At 41.3% G+C, this 20,954-nt stretch overlaps 1 protein-coding gene across 4 annotated transcripts in view; it reads left to right on the plus strand.

Annotated features, from left to right (window-relative positions):
* The window catches only part of TTC7A (tetratricopeptide repeat domain 7A), a 189,829-nt gene that overhangs the window by 20,394 nt on the left and 148,481 nt on the right, over nt 1-20,954 (plus strand). For 3 of the 4 annotated variants that reach the window (XM_068423941.1, XM_068424103.1, XM_068424014.1), the window contains exons 4-8: nt 5,091-5,221; nt 6,893-7,014; nt 14,350-14,428; nt 17,670-17,830; nt 18,262-18,325. In XM_068423941.1, coding sequence (XP_068280042.1) covers nt 5,091-5,221; nt 6,893-7,014; nt 14,350-14,428; nt 17,670-17,830; nt 18,262-18,325 — 557 coding nt within the window. Of the gene's footprint in view, nt 1-2,517; nt 2,573-5,090; nt 5,222-6,892; nt 7,015-14,349; nt 14,429-17,669; nt 17,831-18,261; nt 18,326-20,954 lie in introns of all 4 variants that reach the window. The other variant, XM_068424179.1, reaches the window with a different exon arrangement.

A 20,954-nucleotide genomic window follows, 5' to 3' on the forward strand; every position in this document is an offset into this window, starting at 1 on the left:
CTCACCTTTCATGAGGTGCAGTATGCATGAATGTATTCAAAACCAAGGGCTTCTAGGCCTTTCTTCCCCCTCTTCTTCTATTTACATTGCAAATAAATCCTGCTGAGAAGTCATAGCTTGATTGCTGGGGAGATGAGTGTCAAGACCCATGATGTGAATTATTTAAACTGCTGTGAATTGTGGCAGAAATAATGCATAGTGCTGGGTCTTGCCTCTGTCAACCTAATCCCGCCTGCTGCTTTGGCTTGTTGAGGTTCAGGCTATTTTGCATTCCAAGACACTGTAATGTAATCGGTTGATTGAGGGCCGTGCCCTTATGTTCAAACCTTAGCTGTCAGGGCAGGCTGGCCATAATACCATCTCTAAAATGGTTTGCTTGTGCCTTTGAATTTTGGTGTCTTTGGAAAGTGTTTAGTATTCTGCTGAACTTTGGTTAGCCAGCGTGCAAGTGTATATGTTTGAGGCGCTAATTGTAAAAATAGTCTTTTTTCAGTGCTAATTGATTTTCTAGAGCCATGCTTCTGAACTAGGCTGAAGGTCACATGCTAGAAATGAAGTGCACCCTCCCCTTGGGGACAGCTACCTGGAGTGACCTGGCCTTCACCACAGGGTGAGAACATGCACGCAACCATTTTCCTTGCAGCAGTTGCTGTGCAATACGTTCACACCCAGCTTACCTCAAGATGAATTATTTATCTTCCTGTAGCTAGAGTAAAACTGTTACATGCCCTCAGCTTAGCAGCATATTGCTTTCTGGCCAGGGTGGCCTGTCTGTGTGGCACAGGATCATAGAGGCTGCTGTAACCTTGCTCTGTAGACTAGGGCTGATGCTGTTGGCAGGGCTGTAAGTTCCACCCTAAGCTGTGTTTTGCTTCAGGTTCCCATAGCTGTGTTCAACACGAGTGTAGCACCAGGACGCAACACAACAGGTAGGCTTCATGGTCTGTGTGCTGTTGTGTTTCTTTGATTCTTTTCTTAGAATGCCAGGTAGCTCTGATGCTCCTGGGGTGTGCGGTTTTAGCAGCTGCAGGCTAATGCTGTTGGTGAAAGTACTGTGCTGCTGCTGACCCTGAATTCTTCCACCTGTGAACCTGCCATTCCCCAGTTGTGTAAATTCATCCAAATACAGGAGACCAGAAGTCTGTGTAAAAAGGAAAAGAACCTGTGAGTGGATTGGTATATGCCTCCTACACAGAAGGAGAAATGCTGCTATTTGGTGAACTAGTTTATGAACTGGAGGAAAAGAAGAAAGCTACCTTAGCCTCCTCTTCTCCCTAGCAGTCGTGCAGCCTCTATGTGCTGAGGCTTTCAAGACCAGGCTCAGTAACGCTCTGAGCTGGGCCTGCTTTGAGCAGAGAGTTGGACCATGGACCTACTGGGATCCCTTCCAGCATGGACTTTTGTCTCATTTATGTTGCTGAGAATCTCATACCGCATGTCCACGTGCACATGTGTGTTCCAATTCTGGTAATAACATCACCCCAGAGCATTGGAGCTGCATGATACGTTGTCTTCCCCTGGCAAGGATTGAGATGAAAGTGGAAATAAGCCTTCATAAAATTTCCCCTTTCAGGTTTCCATAAATGAGAGCAGTGCGCATTTTCAGCTCTAGGAAGGAATTAGTTCAGTGACACCTCTTACAAACCTTATGGGTTTGGGTTTTTTTCTGACATAAATGCAGATTAGCTTTAGAAAGGGAGAAGATGGGGCAAAGGTTATACAGAGATCAAAGGCCAGAGATGAGTCTTTGGGAGAACTAGAGGAGGTGAATGGAAGCCTTATCTTTATGCAGGAAAGAAAAGCAGTGTATCTATACATAGAAAGTTACTGCCTCTGAAGTGGGTAGAAAGAGTTTGTTCTTTTAAAAAGGATAATCTAGAAGCATGTCTCTCTAAATCTTGAGCTTGGGCCATACTCTATTAGAAATCTCTACCTTCACTATATCAAATGTTCTTATGGTATAGATGTGTGTATATACTTAAATTCGGGCACCTGATTCATATGAGAAAAACCCTAGCATAGATAAGTTATAAGTTGGTATTATCTTACCATAACTGGTTGTGAAAAATACCCAAGTCGCTTTACCGTAACCAGCTACCAAGAAAGCATACGGCTTTATGCCTTACTCAGAAGCTAATTCTGTCTTAGCAACAGCTACACTTTTCTTGCTAAATCCAGTGTGGAAGTAGCATGAACTTTCATGTCTTTCTGACACTTTTTGAGAACTGAGTTGAATTTGAAATGTATGTTGTGCTGCAAAGTTTTTTCTGTGCTGATAACTAGGGGATGCAGAAGAGTTAGTGGAATCTGTGCTCTCAGGACTGGAGGTCTTGTAAACAGTCTTGTCCAACTGCACCTTGAGCAAATCTGTAATTGTTGGAGCTTTGCACTGTGAGAACTGAATTGGTGGCTGCAAGAGTATGGAACTTTTGTTGTTATTCTTCTGTTCTTCACTTTGTCTACTGGTTTTGCAGTCTGCTTTCTCTAATTTTTCTTTTCATTGCATTTCTGTGGTAGGGAAGAATAGCCCTGTTTGGATTCTGTGGAAGATTTTATACTCTGATGACATCAGGTCAGTGCATATGGCATTAGCAGAAAAAAACATGACTAATGTCACATCATGTGGGTCATTTTTCCTTCTTGCCCTTTACAAGTAGAAAAATGTGTGCAATGTAGCATAGTATCTGTTTTAATACACTGTATATTGCTCTGTACTTACTGTGGCAATAAACCTTTTTGGAGATTTTCGTTCCCCTGTCTCTGATCAGCCCCAGCTCTGTTTTTCTGACCGCATGGATGGGCACGTTTGTTGTCGGTACTTGGTGCTGACAAAGGCTGCTTGCTTTCCTCCCCCAAGTCAGAGCTTAGAGATAGTGGCTTCTTGCAATGGGCTGTAGCATGTATGTAAATGGCTTTTTATCAGCCTGTTCCCTCGGTGTGGCATCTCCCATGATAACCACCTCCATACAGACTGTGCTAGGATGACTCTTGCACTTTGATTAGATGCTGCATGTTTATGAATGTCAGTGGATTGTACTGGATTTCTTTCAGGGTCCTCAGCCCCACTTTGCACTTAAGGGGGTGGTGACTCTGAAATGCAACACCTTAAAATTTGTTTTCAGTTAAGGGGAATGACTAGAAATTGAGAGGTAAATAAAACTGAGACAGATATAAGAATAATGTTTGTAGGCTGATTATTCTAGCTTCAGCACTGGATGGTTTATTTTTCTGTATAGAGAGTTAACATCATCTTTTCCCCTTCATTACACAGCAACAGGGTTAGGAAACAGCAGCTTTGAAATAATAGGAAAACAACCCATGATATGAAGCCAGATACTTCATAGATGGACTAGAAGACAAAATCTGTTATATGTCAGATGCTGGACAAGGTGTATGTCAGTAGAAAGGAGAAAACACAGACTGGACATTAGTTAAAAGCAGCAAAATAATCATCGTCCCTGTCCCCCACACACTGTCAGTTTGAAGTAAATCCATTCCCCCTGCCCTACTCTAGTCAGGATTTTCAAAGGTGAAAGGTACTAACGTGTTCCTCCAAGATACCATTCGTTGAGGGAACATGCCATGCACCTCTGACTTGGGAGAGGGCAGAAGAAGTGGGGAGCCACCTCCCGAGCTTGTACCAGTGGGGCATCTTCTCAGCCCAGTGAGCTAACTGCTCACATCTGGCTCAAATGTAAGACATGAGATGGGGAAACTCCTAGCAGAGTAACCAAGGGGACAAAGCAGAAACACTGAATGTGAGAAGTAAACAAAGCTAAGACTGCCTAGGAACCACAGGCTCCTCCAGCATGAGTGCTTGTACCACATCGTTCATCATGGGGAAACCTGGCTCCCCATTGCTGCCTCACAGTGGTTTGTTGTCAGACTCCTGAAGTGCGCTGTGCTGAGGTGCTGTGCCTCCCAGGATTGTGGGGGCTCAGGAAAGCGTGACTCCTCATATGTGCAGGGGCTCCTCACGTGGAGCAGAATCCTTTGCTGTATGCTGCAGCAGTCTAACTAGCTTCCTTGGAGAGGCTGTCCAGACAGATGAACTCTTCTTTTGTCACCTCTGTGGATCTATGTCAGAACACTAGGATTTTGTGTTACATCTTATACATTTTTCATTAGCATTAGGGAGTGTTGTTATATGTAACATTTATTTGGAAGCATGTGCTGAACTTTTTACAACCTGTGTTGGGCTACTGTGCATCCGTGCAGTTGGGTTTGGTGTAGAAGACCAGAGTTTCCAAGCAGTGATGTGTTGTGGAGATCTGGTGTGGCGTAAGAACCTACACTGAACAGAGTAACATTGATATGTAGACGTGTAGCCTCTCCAAACAGATCTAGAGATATAAATGATGTAGTAGTGTGATGGCAGACAAGGATCTGATAATAAAAGATTTTCATGTAGGGACAACAGCTGTAGGTCTCCAATTCACATGCTCTTTGTTTGTAAGAGGGATTGGATAGTGATACAAGAAAGAGTTTGAATAGTACAGACCCCAGGGTTTTTTCCTTTCTTTGGAAAAGAGGGTGATCTTGTGGTTAGGAGTCTCTTGTGCCTTGCCAAGAGCTTGCTGTGTGTCCATGTGCAATTTGCATGTGCTCAGATTTTCCAAGAGAGGCCTCAGATTTTCCGATTTTGTTTTATTATAATTTTCCAGTTGTTTTTTTTTCCCCTCAAAACTGCTGCTTATTGAAAGCTTCACTTGGAATAGTGGATGCTTAGAAATTCTCAAATCCAGTGCCAGGATGTTGAAGCACCCAAAATCTATAGCCATCTTTGGAAATATAGGCCTTGATTTCTCTGCTTGCTCATCCCTACCAGAAGGATTGTATATCCTTCCTTCATAAAGTATGTGAAAGGCACTGTAGAAGTGTGCAGTGGCACTCTGTGTTAGAGCAGCATGACAAAAATGCCTTGCATGTGTAGGAATTATATTTTCCTGGGGGTCTTTTCTTGAAAGTCACAAAACCAAGAGGGAAACCCACCTGTGGAAAAACTTCCCTGCCAGCTGGTAAATGAAGGAATAACACAGCCGTGCTGCTGTTGGTGGGCTCCAGTTAAAGAAGATGTTGCTATTTTGCAGGTCTGTCACTGGAGCGCTCAACCAACTCAATTGCTTCACGTGCTCGACTGTGTGAAAGGGAGGAGGAAGTCATGGCTTGTTTTGAGACAGCGTGTATCATTGCCCAGGTGTACTTGCAGGAGCTTGAAAAGGTAAGAAGAAATGTGCCACCTGGTGGCCTGGGTGGAATTTCCAGGATTTTGACAGCAAAAATGGTGGGGAAATGCCAAGCGATTACAGGCAACAAGGAGTATGAGAACAAGTCTAAGGAGTGAGGTGTCTCACTATAAGCAGTTGCAAAACAGCAGTTTATCTGGTGTCTGCCTCTTTCCTCTGAGAATGAGGTCTGGAAACCAGTTTTGCCTGTGGTAAAGCACTTAATACTTCAGATGCACTCAGGTTGTGTCTCAAATTTAGCTCTTACTAAAAAGGGACTACAAACTTTGCATAGCAAGCGCCAGCATGAAGGAACCCAAGACATTTTATGTATTTGCCGTGTAAATGATACACAGTAGTGGATATTGAGATCCCTAACCAGCTGAAAATGACCTTTTGGGTCAGCCATAGCAGTTTATCTGCCAGTGCTTCACCTTCTCCAAGTGAAACTGGAGGAACCTAGATCATTAGTAGCAAGTAACTGCTTAGTCAGTGTTTGGCTAGGATGCTGAGTATGATGAGTACTTTGAGCCCTCCACTGCGCTCTAATACGTGCCGCTAATTTGCTTGGCACATGCTTAGTGGTCTCTATCTCCAGCCTAGCTGAGTTTAGCAGGGCACACCATGTGCTTCCATCGCCTTCCTTTGCCACACATTATGCTTGATACCAGCAGCACTGATGGCAATGCATGTTACATGTTCTTCTGTAGCTTAATGGCCTTTGACCTTCTGACCAGATATTTCTGCTCTTCTTAGTAGCAAAGGCGTGTGTCTGTTCCAAGTTTTGGTTTTAATTGCATTAAAACAAGAAAAATGAGCTTAGCACATATATAAAAATTCATTAAGAAAGCCAGCTAACAATTTGTATGGTCTGTTTCTTTGTAGGAAAAAGCTGAATGGCTTTTTTATTTAAAATTAAGTACTGTCCTTCCCCAGTGGAAGGATGAGTTCCTGCCAGTAGTGGGCACTGTAAATGTTTTTACTGATAGCTTGTGTCTGTGAAGAAGGGAGAGTCTGAAATGTAATTCGTTCATCTTCTGGACACAGACAAGGGTGCAGAATTACTGATAGATGTACTAAAAGTCCATAGGCCTTCTCCAGTCCTGGATGTAAAAACCTTGCTTTGGAGAGTCCACACAGGGCCACTTTCAGCAATGAAAGCTGTTTATTACCAGTAAGGAAGGAAAAGCAAGAAGGGTTTGATAGGAGAAACACAGGAAAGGCTGAGATTCTTCCATCAGGGCTCCTTATAAATACTTGTTAAAAGTTAGTAAGCTATCTTAAGGTAGACATACCTACTCAAACACTGCATTAATATTTCTGTGCAAGATCCTGGGTCTATGTAGTTGGAGTAGTACTTCTGCAGCCCTTGGTATTAATGTGTAGCTTTCTACTTACTTTATTAAAGGTTGGGAAGTAGTAAGGGATGGTGTTTCAAAACTCATATTGCATGCAGAATATTTTGTGGAAGTCACTGTATAGTTTATTTTAAAGTTGACTTTGAAAGGTTTTTGAATAACTAATGAAGGTAAGTTTTCAAGTAGTTTGAGGAGGAATCTGATGGCAGAAGCTAACATTGTATTGTTGGAGATGCCAGTTCCTCATGAGCCAGAGATCAGTTCAGACGTTTCTCTGTAATCCCAGATGTTTCTTTCCTCCTCTCACAGACCTTAAACAACACCCATTCAAGGAGTATCAAGGGCAGCAATGTGACTTACTCTGAGTTTGAACTTTCCTACTTCCTGGAAGCAGCTCTACAGAGTGCCTATGTGACTCATTTAAAGAAGGGGTAGGTGGATGCAGATGTTAATAAAAATAAATAATGTTGCATGTTTCGGAACAGATGAAGGCTTATTTCTTTGTTCTTTTGTGACTTTTTGCTGCTGGCTCACCTCAAGTCCCCTCAGTGTCCTTCCCTCCCTCCTATTTGTCTGTCTTAGAGTCCTAAGCCTCGTTTTTCCAGACCCACAAGTAGGGTGGAGTAGAACAGTTTTGTTGTCTTGACTCAGCTCTGTTCCCTGTGGAGATGAGGGGCGTTTGACCATAAAGAGAGAGAGGAATTTACACTGCTGTGTGCTTTTAAAATGTTCAGCCACAGGGCCTGCTTTAGAGCTCTGTGAAGTCTTGAAGGTAGTTTCTTTCATTTATTTGTTTGTTTATTTATGGTCTTAAATGTCCCAATCAAAACCCCAAATCTGTGTGGTTTTACTAGAGAGAATGCATATGGGAACAGTGCTGCTCCAGGGCATTTATCATGCCTTTGAAATACAGCTCCCAGTGAACCTGGGAAGGGCGAGAGGAGTTGGTATTTGCAAGCTCACAGTGAATCTCACCTGAGGAAAACCTCTTAAGAAAAATAAAAAAGACGTTGTAAATGCCCACTTCCAAAGGCCATTGGTGAGGACACACTCTCCCCTAAAACAGGCCGTGCCTTCAAAACATAATTAACTCCGTTTAGCTGATGGAGAGACTGCCGTGTAGGGAGAGTGTCTCTTCACCATGTGTAAACAGTACTTGTTAGAATCCATCCTTCCCTAGTCCTGTCCTTGCACTGTTTTATCACATTTGTTCTCAAGGAATCAAGATACCGAATTTCTCACTGCTCTGTGTAGTGTTGCTGGTCAAAGTTTTATAAACTTTTTTTAAGCAAACCATTTTTGAAAGTATTAAATTTTGGCTGTTTTTTTACTTTCACCCCCAGTCAAAGATATTTTCTCTAATTTTCTTCCCTCTTAAAATGGAGAAGAAAGTAAAAAAACAGGGGGAGATTGAAAGGAAGAAAACTAGAAAAAAAAATCACAGCAAAAATCAGTTTAAATTCTTCTGTAGAAAATTGATACCATTTTTTGACTCTGGAGGAGGGGTTGCTTCTTGATTAGGGCTTTCTTGCTAGTTTTTTTTCCCCCCTAAGAATGATTTTAAATGCAACTGTGAATAGCCTCTATGTTCCTTATTCTTTCATTAAAAGTCTGCATGTACAGTGAAGCTGTACATGTAAGCATATCTATGAGAGGTGTTTTCAGGTAAGTCTTGTTTAACTCAAAGGCTTACAAACACACAAAGCCCAAATGTCGTGAAATGACCCCTTTAGTCAGGTGAGTACAAGTTTATGTGTAAAGTATGGACTGATAAGAATAAGGCATAGTCTCAGTAGCACCTCGGCAGTAGGGGACAGGTATGTTTTTTTTCCCAGGTGAGGTGGTGGTTGACCAGCTGTGGCACAGCATGTGCTTTACTAGCCTTTTGCCATTCTCATGGCAAACAAAAAGCTCAGGTCTTGCCAGTAAGCTCATTAACTATGTAATAAAATAAAATCTCATTTAGAACATATGGCACTGATGTCCTCTAGGCACCTTTTGAATATCAAATTCACTCATGTTCATTTTGTTCAGCAACGTTTTAAGTTCAGTCTTCATCAGTTCAATATATCCAGTAGGTTGTTTTAGCTATTAGTGTGCACCCTGCTTGCTCCCTTCCCACGTTATGTTAATGACAGCCTTTAAAAAAAAAAAAAAAACCACCACAAAAAAACCCTACAGGAAAACAATTTGGAATCAAAATACATGTGTGAATTAGCGCTTTGATTACAAGCTGAATTGCTGCAATAGCAGCAAAATGTTCTCTGTAGCTGTCTCCTGATGAAAGAGCATCCCGGTCGGTGTGATGGAGCTCCTGTGGCTGGGACAGGAGCTGAGCCCCATGCGCTCCTCACCTCCTCCAGTGCAAGTGAGAAACACCAGCCAGGGAAATGAAAGGTCCGGTGGGGGGAAAAGGAGCCCCGTGGGACTCCACAGCTTGTCTCTGCCCCCCAGCTGGTATTCATGTGCGGTTTCTGCCACGAGAGGGCATAAGCAGCACTGGGATATATTAAGGAAAGAGGAAGAAAGTGGGAGGAAGTTTTTTAGGATGCTTCATGTGTATAATAAATTTTTCCACCTGATATTGAACAGCTCAAAGAAATGTTTTTGTTCTCCTTATTGCTTCCAGCGTGTTCAGGTAGGAAATAAGCCTTGGACGATAAATGCTTAAGCTAGCAGGGGGGTAGGTCCTATCAGGTGGGATGTCCTTCCCCAGTGGCACATGTGTACAAAAGAAATAGCGAGTCCTTTATTCTTGTCTCACCAGGCAGAAGGGCTGAGGGATATGAGTGGTGTTGTCATGGTTTTGTTCCTGCTGGCAGGAACAGGCATGCTCCTCTCCGAGCATGGTCAGGGATGCCCTTTTCTCTTGCAGTCTGCAGTGGGAAGAAGACACCAATATAAAACAAAGGTCCGATCTCTGTTTCAGATGGTGAGCCGCCAGCTGTAAGGACCAGCAAGTCTTGCAGCTGTGGAAGTCCCAGATGCTTTTAATAAGATGTTTACTTAAAAATATGGTCTTGCTGAAAACACGTTTCCTGCAGTTGTTTGCCCTGCTGCGTCCCATGAAAGCTTTCTTTTCTTCTCTCAGGGAGCAATGCTGATGCTGTGGATGCAGAATATAGGCAGGCAGATGATGTTGTACTGTAGGAGGCAGCCAGTTGTCTTTCGTGTTAGCATCTGCACTGGGTTTTGGTTTTGTTTTGTTTTGTTTTTTTTCTGATGTGGATGTGTGAAGATTAGGCTTATTTCTGACTGCCCTTCCTTTCGGGGTGTTGGACAAGTATTACTACTTTATACTATTATGGGGGCTTTTGTCAAGATGCTCTTAGTATTTTCTTAGGGCAAGCGGGCTTCACCTCTGTGAAGTAATGGTTATATGTATGCTGTTCTCTTAATGGCACTTGAAGCGTGTGTGGAGTTTCACAGGCAAGACAAATAAAGTCAGAGCTTTCTAGAGGATGTGGTTGGTTTTGGAAGCTCTAGATGGGACACTTGAAGAAAATGAATTTCTGAAACATAAATATTAATCGCTTACTAAAAATCAGATTTCCTTATGATCCTTCAAGTTAGGACCTAAATTACTTTGGAAAACCCTGATGAAAATGCCTAGTAGGGAAAGCTTACACAATTCTCTCTTCCCTTCTCCTGTCAGTTTTCTAGAGTGCTCAGTTCCCTTTTTGAAATTTGTAGGCTTCTGTTGCAAGGGCAATTTGAAAGAGTAACTTCATGTATGGGTTGTTTTACAGTAGAATCTAATGTACAAAGGCAGGCAGGACAATGTCTGCCAGACTATTCATCTCTTCTGAAGAATTTATGTGGGCTTTCTTGTCACTTATCTCCTCTTCAGTCCTCACAATCTAGCACCTTATCCAAGACACTGCAGCTGGTAGTTTGGGAGCGAGTCTTACTGCCTACTGGATGGATCTAGATAAGTGCTAAGCTTTTATTTTGTATTGGGGTTTTTTTTGAGCACCCCACTTCTGTTAGGCAGGCTACCATTAGGAAACTCTAATGTGCTTTCTTGTAGTTACTTGTCTTGTGTCTTCATTCACAGGAATCTGAGAATCTGAGGCTTACTTCTTCAGGTGTGTTTTGTGCCTGTGCATGAACGGCTGTTTAAGGAGGGAGTATGAATTTTTAGAAACCTGGGCAAGATGCAAAGATGCAAAAGGAGCTGGGCAGAGGCAATGGTGTTGCTGCTGTTTGTGTGCTTTGGGTACCGCTTTCCCCTGGAGAGGTGGCTCTACAAGCTGCCATGTAGTCGTCTCAAGATGGTGTCTTCCATCTGTTAGCAGCTGTTTTAACAGTTAAATGAATGGGGATAAGAGCATGATCTTCTGGTGCCCATGTTGTTAGGGGCCTGTCTTTGCAGATCTCTGTACCCACAGTCCACTCTGGTTCATTATCAATATTTTTCCCAGCAATTTGCATAGAAAACAGCATATTTCTTTATTTTCTTGTATCTTAAAATTTTATGTAGTGTTAACCAAACAATATGACATGAATGTGGTACGACTGCTTTGATTCATGGACTGGTAATTAATTACCCTGTATTAACAGAGTACTTTTTGTACAAACAAAACACATTTTCATGTTAAGCTGGACTGACTGGACTCAAGGTACTCTTTGTCACAGTTTGTGCCCAGGGTTTTCTGTGTTCCTCTTTATTAGATTAGCTATAATTGAATTCTAAACTGCATTTCATAATGCTTTTTTAAATGCCTCTCTTGCCACTTTTGTGGCTAAAACCAAGGCCGTTTAATGACCATGTGCCTTTCCCTTCCTGTTCTTCCTCATTTCTTTTTCTGGCATCTTAGCAGTGCAGTCAAGGCCCATGTACTCTTCCAACTCATTTAATTTCCATGATCTGATGTTCACTTATGATGCCATGGCTTGAGGCAACAGTACCTGGGATTTCCAGATAGTCTTCTATCCAAGTCCTGCAGAGGCTCAAGATTGCTTAGTTTCTGATCTAGACAAGATCAAATTGATTCACCATGGATTGCCAGAGGCTTTATATTTGCATCCTCATCCATGTATCTCTGTACATGTATTTCTGTTCAAATACATACTTTTCTTTTTGTTAACTTCTTTGGATCGTAATTTTAAAAAATCTCTTCAAGTGCACGTTTGGTATATGAAGGACATCTATTAATGGAACAGTAAGTTCCTTATCATTATGAGTAGAGCAATTTATATGCTTAAAATGAAATGTGTGCTCAGATGGCCTCCTGGCTTGGAACAGTAGAGCTGAAAGGCAAGCTCCTGTAGTGAGGTGTGTTTGCAGACTGCTGGCAGGTGTGCTCTGTCTCGTGTCACGGCTCAATAATGTTCAATAAAGTTCAAAATCTAAAAGCTGCCAAACCAATTGCTCAGTCCCATAGGATCGGTATTGTTGTCAGATGTTTTGCATGTTTCAGGGTTGAGAGCTCAGAGCGTGGAGCAGGTGCTCTCTGAGAGACCCTGACTGCACAAGCACCTGTCTGGGAGATGGTGAGTGCTGGGTGCTCCTCCTGTGCTGCCCATTTTGCACTCCTACCTTCTGTTGAAGGTGTTCCTATGCATTTGTCATGTGGTTCATGGTTTCAACCCTGACTACTTGCAGATGGGCAGCAATTTGCCTTTTATTCTTTCACTTCGGTGTTCCTTTTCCTCTCCCCTTCCTACCAAAGCAAGGTGTTTCTGCCATGAAGCTTAACATGGTTTATGGCCTTGTCTAGAAAGTGGAACTGAAATGGTGCTCCAGTTCTCTGGGAACAAAACTGTCTCTTTTTAGCACATTCTCTAGGTTTTTCATCTCTTAAGTATGTGCCAAATGTGGAATTAATTGGCTTTGCAAGTGGTCACTAATCTTCTTTCTGATGGAGTTAATGGAATTCATTGACACTTTATTTAGACAAATACCATTATCCTAACAAGAAATCTAAACATATGCATTTTTGAAAATGTTGTAGAACTGTTATACACCATAACTCTTCTGTCCAGCCTCTTAAGGAGCCCAAGAAGCATAGGAAATGCCAGTACTTTTCAGTACCTGAGGAGAGCAGTTGGGCAGGTGCATTTTGTGTAGATGGGGGAATTTATTGATTTTGACTATCTGATAATAAATAACATATGAACAATTCTGTTGGACTTGGTGTGACTACTCATGCATAAATATCACCACATGCTTTATTGTTTTCCTCAGTTTAAGGTTCAGAACTGCATCTTTGTGGGTGTATTCTTTCCTAGACCCACAGAAAAGCACCAGATGTCTTGGTCCTGTAATTGGACAGCTTGCTGAAGCATTAAAGTCCAACTTACAAAAACTTCCTTGAGCTTTTTTCCCTTGATAAATTCAAAGCACATCTTTTACTTAGGAGAAAGTGGAAGGAAAAAAAGAAGGACAGAATCTGACTTTCTCCACTGGGGCAAGTTTCTAGTGTTTTTGTTCTTGCCTTACTTTGTTGCTTTGTCTGTAGATTGCCCACAACTAGGTAATCTACAGATGACCTCAAAGTTCAAAATTTTGAGATGAGTATTGATTAGAAGTAAGGCCGCATGCATTTGCATTCTGTGACTTGGTGACCATAAGCTTTAGGGTGGCATTTTATGTAGCCAATATTCATGATAAACATGATCCCATTTTATTCCTCCCTGCCCCAAAAATAATTTTTTTTTATTTTATTTCTTCAAATGTTTGCCGTTGATTCTGGAGTGCAAGAAGGTTTGCAGTGCATGAAAGTGGGCACAAGTGCAGTCTGTACTCCTTACCTTCAAAATTTAATCAGATTAACAGAAAAGGTTGTTATGGTGTATGGCTTTTTTTTTTTATGGAATCTAGATTTCATCTGCACAGAAAATTCTCCTGGAATAAGCTGAAGTGGCAGTTAATGTACCAGCACAACTGCTTATCTGGTTGTCTTTATTTCAGTACAGCATTGCTCCTTTTCTGTTAGCTTGTATTTCTTTCATTGCAGGGTGGCAGCTACCCAAAGTGAGCTGAACCATTTTGTAATTACTGTGGTGGTAGGGCCATGTCCTTAGCCTTGAAGCGTTTATAGGCTGCAAGTGTGTTAACTAGTATTTCCAGTGTTTAATCTTTCCTCTCCGCATCTCTCTCGTGCTCAGACACACGATTAAGATGCCATTTGGCAACTAGTCTGGCTTAATTGCTCATGGTGTATACAGAGTAATGCGATTTTTTTTTTTTATTTTTTTATTTTTTTTTTTTGCCAAACCCTCTTTTATTGCAGGTTAAGCTGTGCTTGCAGACACTTACTGCAACTTAGCTGCCTGATAACAGACTGTTTAAACCACTGTAATTTCATCATGTGTCTGGACCATCAGACACAAGGCGGTTAAGCACCACCTAAAAGGAATCGTCATTTAAAAGCATCACGTAAGCTCAGTATAATTCAAACAAGTACAATCTGTGTGTATGAAGAGGAGATGTGGATGCTTTTAAGAAGCAGCATCTGCTTTATAAATATGAGCTATGAAAGGCTTCCAAATGTCCCCTCTGTTCATGAAATGCGAATGTGATCTTCTCCTAGGAAGCCATCTGGAGTAGGCATGCTACAGTCACTGCCTCGCTCGGTGCCATTGTCCTATCTGTGCCTCAGAGTGACTTGTCTTGCTACTACATACTCAGTATTAGTGATTGTTTCATGGGTTGGTTTGAATGTCAAGTTTGTTGCCAAGCTTTGGCCCATCATAAAAATATTTTTTCTCCAATGTGCTGGGGTTTTATGATTTTTTTTTTTTTTCTGACTTCCCCATAGAAATATTGTGAAAGGAATGAGGAGTCTGCGAGAAATACTACGGACTGTGGAAACAAAAGCTACTCAGACCTTCAAAATGGTAAGGGGAATGGGAGATGGGAAGGTGGGGTAATTTGCTGTGCAGGAATTCTCTCTGTTTATTAACCAGTGCAGTAGGATAAAAATATATTTGTCATCACTTGATTGATTGCTGCCTTTTTTTTCTCCCCCCCTCCTTAGAAGTGATGTGTCAAGTGATGCACTTAATTCAAAGACCTGCCCAGTTGAAACCTCCGAGCCTTCACACCTGGGCATGTGGGTTACTTTTGGGGTTTTTTTCAGTGCATTTTCTAGCCCTGGTAGAAATAAGGATGTGTATTTAGTTTGACTGTGCTGTCCTCAGGTGATAATGTCTTGTTTTCTTTCTTGCTTTTCAGTGTGTGCGTGCACAGCTTTTTGCATTTCCGTGTAGAAGCATTAAGTACTTCTGGCTCTTGCAACAAGCAGTGCTTTTTTAGACCCAAGTGTTTCAGTGTTCTTCCTGTAAAACTCCCTTCAGTACAGTATAGAGTGATTTTTAATTTTATTCTTTTTTTTTGTTGTTGGTGGTGACATTCTGCATCCTGTTATCCTGAGTGCATCTGGAAAAGAAATCGTGAAGAAAGTTATTTATGTGCCTGTTTAACTTTTTAGACCTTTAACTGGTTCTTCCCTATCTCCTCTTTAAGAGATCTTGTCCTGAGGTTACTCAGGAGGTGACAAGGTCAACAGCATGGAGAATAGCAGTCTTGAGAACATGAATGAAAACTTCGCAATCCTAAAAGCACTGACGTTGATACAACTATACTTGTTTTGTGCTTGTTCAGCTTTGTGTTTTGTGTAAATCCAGAGATGTGTGGCATGGGTTTGCATAGCATTTTGGAAATGGAGAGTGCCAGGTTCCAATGGATGGACTGACTGTGTGTCTAGCTCACATGCAAATGCAGAGCCAAAATGAAAGTGCGAGCAGGAAGGGTATCCTGGGTGCTTTTTTTTGCCTACGTTCCTCACATCTGTGTATTTTGGAATTTCTCTTCTGGAAATTAATCTTCTCATTGCCTTGGGATCACCTTATATGCCTAACTGAAAATACAGATGCGTGTGTAAGTTTGTGCAGGGAATTAGAAGAGGTGACTTAAGTAATTGTCACACTCAAATGGTTGCATGCTTTTCCAGATTGAGATCAGGGTTCAGGGGATTTTTTCTTGCTCGCCTGTTTTATCATTTTGCTGAAATGAATCTAACCATCTGCTGTTCTTATACCATGACAGAACGTGACACTCAAATGCTCCTGTCCCTGTGCAACTGGGGAGAGCTCTACAACACCCCTGGGGAATTAATCCCTAAGGGGAAATCCAAAGGTGTTCATCCAATAGTTTTTCTTGGGATTTCCGTTTTACTGGAAGTTGTATTTTCATTTTCTTGCTTATTTTTAAAGAGCTGTCAAGAGGGCAAAGGGAGGAACGTGCTTAATTAAACAAGTTTTTCAAGCATGAAAGTGAAACACAGGATTTTTTTTTTGTTAGTTTGTGGGATCACAGTGTTCTTCAAGCATAGTGATGCTTTTTTTAGCCAAAGGCAGTAATAACATAAATCAAAGTCTTGGCCTGTTCTGGTTTGTTTGGTCTTATTCAAAACAAGAGTGAAACTAATTTACACAGCTACTGTACTGTATATTAAAATCAAAGACACTAAAAGTATTTGGTGCTTGCCTTTTGAAAGGCTTATCACAAACTGTACTCTACTTCTGTGTGAACCAGTAGAGATCCTTCTGTTGCTGGCATATTATTTTTCCCTCCCCTCTAAGACGGTAGGAAAAAATACAGGAGAGTTGGCCCCACAGGCTAAAACTGACTAAATAATTACACACTGAGACGATAAATGATATTGGCTAATGTCGCAGGGGCCTAGGCCACTTTGCTCGTGGTTACTTGCCATAAAAAGCATAGAAAAGCCTAGTTAGATACAAGCGTTTCTGTAACTTGTCAGTAGGGTTGCATGGAACGTCTTGGGGTTTCCAGGGAGTTGTATGTGACAATATTTCTTTGGGGCACCATCATACATTCAGATCACTTTGCCATTTGCTAGGTACATCTATGAAACCTTCCTTTCTGGTGTTTAAGAAACAGTGCACGCTACTATGGTTGCATTTTAGACTAATTCATGTTTGGTGAAGTGGATGGAAATAAAGAACCTTGCATCAAAAGAAGTTATTTTTCTGAATCTGATAACAGGAACTTTAACCTCAGTATGATTCATTTGGTCCTATAGATGTAATACCTCAAGGGGAGTAATGCTTCAGTTTATCAATAGTACCTATCATGATATTTAAAAGAAAATGACTCTTGCTGGCCTCATAACACATCTCAAAGTGTAAATTGCATAGAAAATACATATGCAGTAGTCAGAGACGTTCCAAAATAATATTCACAAGTACTAGGACAGAAGGGCTGAGGTTTCAGCCTGCCTCTGTTCTGTGCAGTATTTACTTTACAGCTTAGAGTGCTATGCTGCTTAGAATTCACTGAAGATACCACCCATTTTCATGTCTCTCTGCTTGTTTGTGTGCTCATCTATTTACAATGCAAAAAATTAGAGATTTGTTGAGTGGAGGACAACGACAAATGCCAAAGGTAGTTTTGCAAAGTCAAGCTAATTTGCCCCCGAGCTTGCCAGCTATGTGTACAAACCAGAAAGGGAGTATTTAAGGATCCTTGGCCACTTGATGGTCAAAAAAGTGCACGTGATGTTGCTGTCTCAATATAAAGTTCCTAACCCTCTTCTCTCCTCCCTCCATTATTGTGACAAGAAGAGAGAAGCGGTACTGAGATGAAGCTATAAAAGGCTGCAGGAAGAGCGATATTAACAGATATAGGGTTGATCTCTTAAACCTAATACAAAAGTAGCCTTTGGGCTGAGACTTGCATACAAAATTCTGAGGCTGAGATCGCAGTGGAGTGCCATCATACTCTAGTACAGTAATGTTTGTGAGATTGCCTCAGTGGTCCATGTGGCAGTTGTCTTCATTCACCAAAGCGTCCCTTGCTGTCAGGCCTTTTTGATACTTTTTTCCTACAGCATTGCATCAAGACCATGTAAATGCAGAAGGCTGGCCTTTCCAGAGGAGGGAAGAAACTGCCACTGCTGTAGATTTTTTAGCAGCTGTTCTAGCTGCTCTAGCTTTCTGAAAAGTGGTACTGTCATGTTGTTGGTACATCTCCTTTCCAAGGTGGAACATGGGGAGAGGTGTTGGAGAAGGCTTCACTGATGTGTCTTTTTCTGTGCTGTTCACTGATCTCTAGACTGCAGCCAAACAGCTAGCCCAAGTACTTCTCCATTCTCTCAGTGAAGACTGTTACTGGAGCCCTTTATCTGATCCCCTTCCTGAGTTCATGAACAAGGAAGATCAGTCTTACGTTAGCAGTCTTCTTTGTCGGAGGCCCGAGCTGTACACAGAAGAGAAGTAAGCATTCTTTTTTATTTCAGTTTATTGGCAGAAGGAAGGAGAGTGTTTGAACACTCTTTGGTACTGCTACTTATGTCACTGATTCATGTAGTAGTTTTGTGTGTTCTTGTTTTTAACTTCCCATCAAAAGGCCTGCTGGAAAAATAACACATTAAACCTTTAGTGTTTGATTTTTTTTTTTTTCCCAGCAGGAAGGAAGAAAATCCAACCAAATAGCTATGTTTGCTATGATATCTATTTATGGGTCAGTATAGTTCATCTAGGATATATTGCAGAGCTCTTAATTGTGTGAACCTGCAGGAGAAGGTATTGCCTAGCAAATGAATTATGCATGAGATGTTTCAAGTTACTGCTCCTCTTGTGAAACGAGAAAGAGGCTGACAGGATATTTCTTGACCTTCCTCAGAAAAATATGTTCTGTCTTTCAGTGCGTACTGCCCTCAAGACAACGTAGAAGAGGCTCTTCTTCTCCTCTTAATCAGTGAATCCATGGTAAGCCAAAAATGAGTTTGTAATACTAATATCACAAAGGAATATCTTGTGTTTCCACATCAAGTCTTCTGGTTGGTTTTGTTTACAGAATCTTTCCTAGGTAAACAGAAGCAAGGGTTCCACTGCTGAACAAGAAATGCTATTTGTTCCTTTATTAGGGACACCACTTTTATTAAATGGAATGTCAGTGAAAGGTTTTTGGAATCCTCAAGGAGAGGAAGTGACTGCATTCACCATAGCTGCATGCAGGTTCTGACATCGATACATTGTTAGTAGACAGATGTTTCCATTCAAAACATCTGTGTGGATTTATGATCAAGAATGAGAGGAAGGGAGCCTTGCCTAAAGCCAGGCATGATGGTGGTACCTGCTGTTTGGCATTTGCAGGATACAATATCCTGCTTACATTCCTTAGTCTGCAGGGATAAAATTTTAGCTGTTTCAGTCCTAAGTAATCTTTGACAGTTTCTGATGCTGATGATACAGGGAGTTTTGTCACATGCAGAAACATCCACAGTGATCTACAGTAAAATAATTAGAAAATTAGTTGCTTTTAAAAAAATCCCTTTAACAGGTAAGGAAAAAGGTGGAGAAAAACAACTGTGTGGAAAACTGCATGGTAACCTTTTATGATTTTCGTGTTCTTAGAAGATGCAAACATAGAGAAAACATGTAAGGAATGTTTTCTGAAAACGTGTAAGGAAGATTACTGTGCTTTAAATACTGGGTGGTCACTTGTAGCTCGAAGTGAGATTTGAAAACCTTGGAGCATCAATGACCCTCTTAGGAACTTTTAAACGGCTTTCAGACAAGTTGGAAAGAGATAATGTGGAAACTTTGTTTTGTTTTATTTTTTGCTTCCTTCACTTTTTCTTTGTCTGGTTCTTCTGGCTCAAATCCTTCCTCTTTCCTGCAGACTTCTTCAGAACATGGCAATTTAATATTGTTTGCTTTTAAAATCTGAGGAAAATTTGAAAAGGTGGAACCACCCCAAAATATTAAATTGACTTAAAAATCACCTACATCTGAGTGCCTCTATGTGCTTTTTAGTGCTTTCTAGATTAAGCCTCTACAGTACATCTGCTTTGTGTTTTCAGGGGCTTTTCTGCAATTAGAAGGGCATTTCATAATTGGAAGTGGAGACTCCAGGAGTGAGGGCTCGTAGAACACCACATGCACTTCTGTTAAAATCGGACGAACCAGTGGCAGTGTTGCTTGTCAGGGCTGATCCAAGTGGGAGGAGGATCAGAGCTCTGGAGCAACGACAGTACTGGCTTCTCCAGCCTTTTCTGGGACTGGGCTTGCAGTCAGAAAGGCCTTGTGGGACCGTGAACTCTAAAATCTTCTGCTGAGGTGAATGCAAGTTATCCCTGTTTTATTCAACAGTGCGTAAAATGGCGAACTGGTCCTGTAACTGAGTTATGGATGAAGCAATGTGAAAATGCTGTTGATAGGAACTGGACTGCTGTGCTAACTTCAAGGCTAAATAAATAAGCTTGTGTTTGCTTAAGTGCTGTCTTCTATATATAGGAACTTTCTGGAGGTAGATGTAAGGCATTTTGATGTGCTGCATATGAAGCACTTAAATAATCAAAGATCCTGTAGTAGAGCGCTGCAGGAACCGTAACTGTCTTTCTGGGTTTTTTTGGGAAATGAAACACCTGAGCTTTCCTCTTGCATTAGCAATAGGCTGGCCATGAGTTTATTGTTTTAAGAAAAATACAGGACAAGTCTATAGAAATACAGCTGCGTGTAGAAATACGCTTAGGAACCACAGGAATCTGCTTCCTAAGTGGAGGAACAGAGGGAGCAATCTGATTCTTATGTATGTTTGCAGTCCATAAATATTTTCTTGTAGTTTTACTGTTATGGTACTAAGAAGGAGAAATTTTGTTCAACTTATGACATGAGACATCTTTTCCATGACAGCTTTGTTGCAGGCTAGTGAGTTTTCTCATGTACAGATTTGTTGTTTATTTGAAGTTTTTTAAAATTTGCTGAAGCTCATGGAAAATGAGTTAACAAGAAGCAGATTTCCAGTTGAGGTCTCCTTAATGATATAATGTTAACAACTGAATAAAACATATTTTCTTTCCTGGAGAGAGTGTCAGTGGCAAGCAATAATGATATGTTTCTCTAGGCCAGTAAGCAATATAGTTGGTGTTCCTGGATTTTGGCTGGATTAGGCGTTCTTTCAGTATTTACAATTATGAATCCTGTAAAATGAAACAGAAATATACAATTAGATTGGCTTGCTCGGAGCTCTCCAGCTTCTCTGACACTTTGATTGCTCTGTCAGAGCAAAATTCACCAGAAAGGTACTTTTCCTGTCTGATTTTTAAAGAGGCAAAAGAGCGACCATGCCATTATAACTCTTTTGCTGGACCGTAAAGCCAAACAGCTGCTCCACGTGCCTGTTCCTGACTTTTGCCACTCCAAAATGAGCTCAAGGGGGACAAAACTGGGGGGAGGAGGGACAGAAGAATTGTCAGCACATGAAGGAGACATAAAGCAAAGATGTACTGGGGAGAAGCATAAATCATCAGAGAACCTAAGAGTAAATATGTGATAAATTTGATGAAAAGGAGACATTGTAGCTTTTTCAAGAGGAATCTGTCTGGAACACCTT

Source organism: Nyctibius grandis, chromosome 1, assembly GCF_013368605.1.
Source record: "Nyctibius grandis isolate bNycGra1 chromosome 1, bNycGra1.pri, whole genome shotgun sequence".
Lineage (NCBI taxonomy): Eukaryota > Metazoa > Chordata > Aves > Nyctibiiformes > Nyctibiidae > Nyctibius > Nyctibius grandis.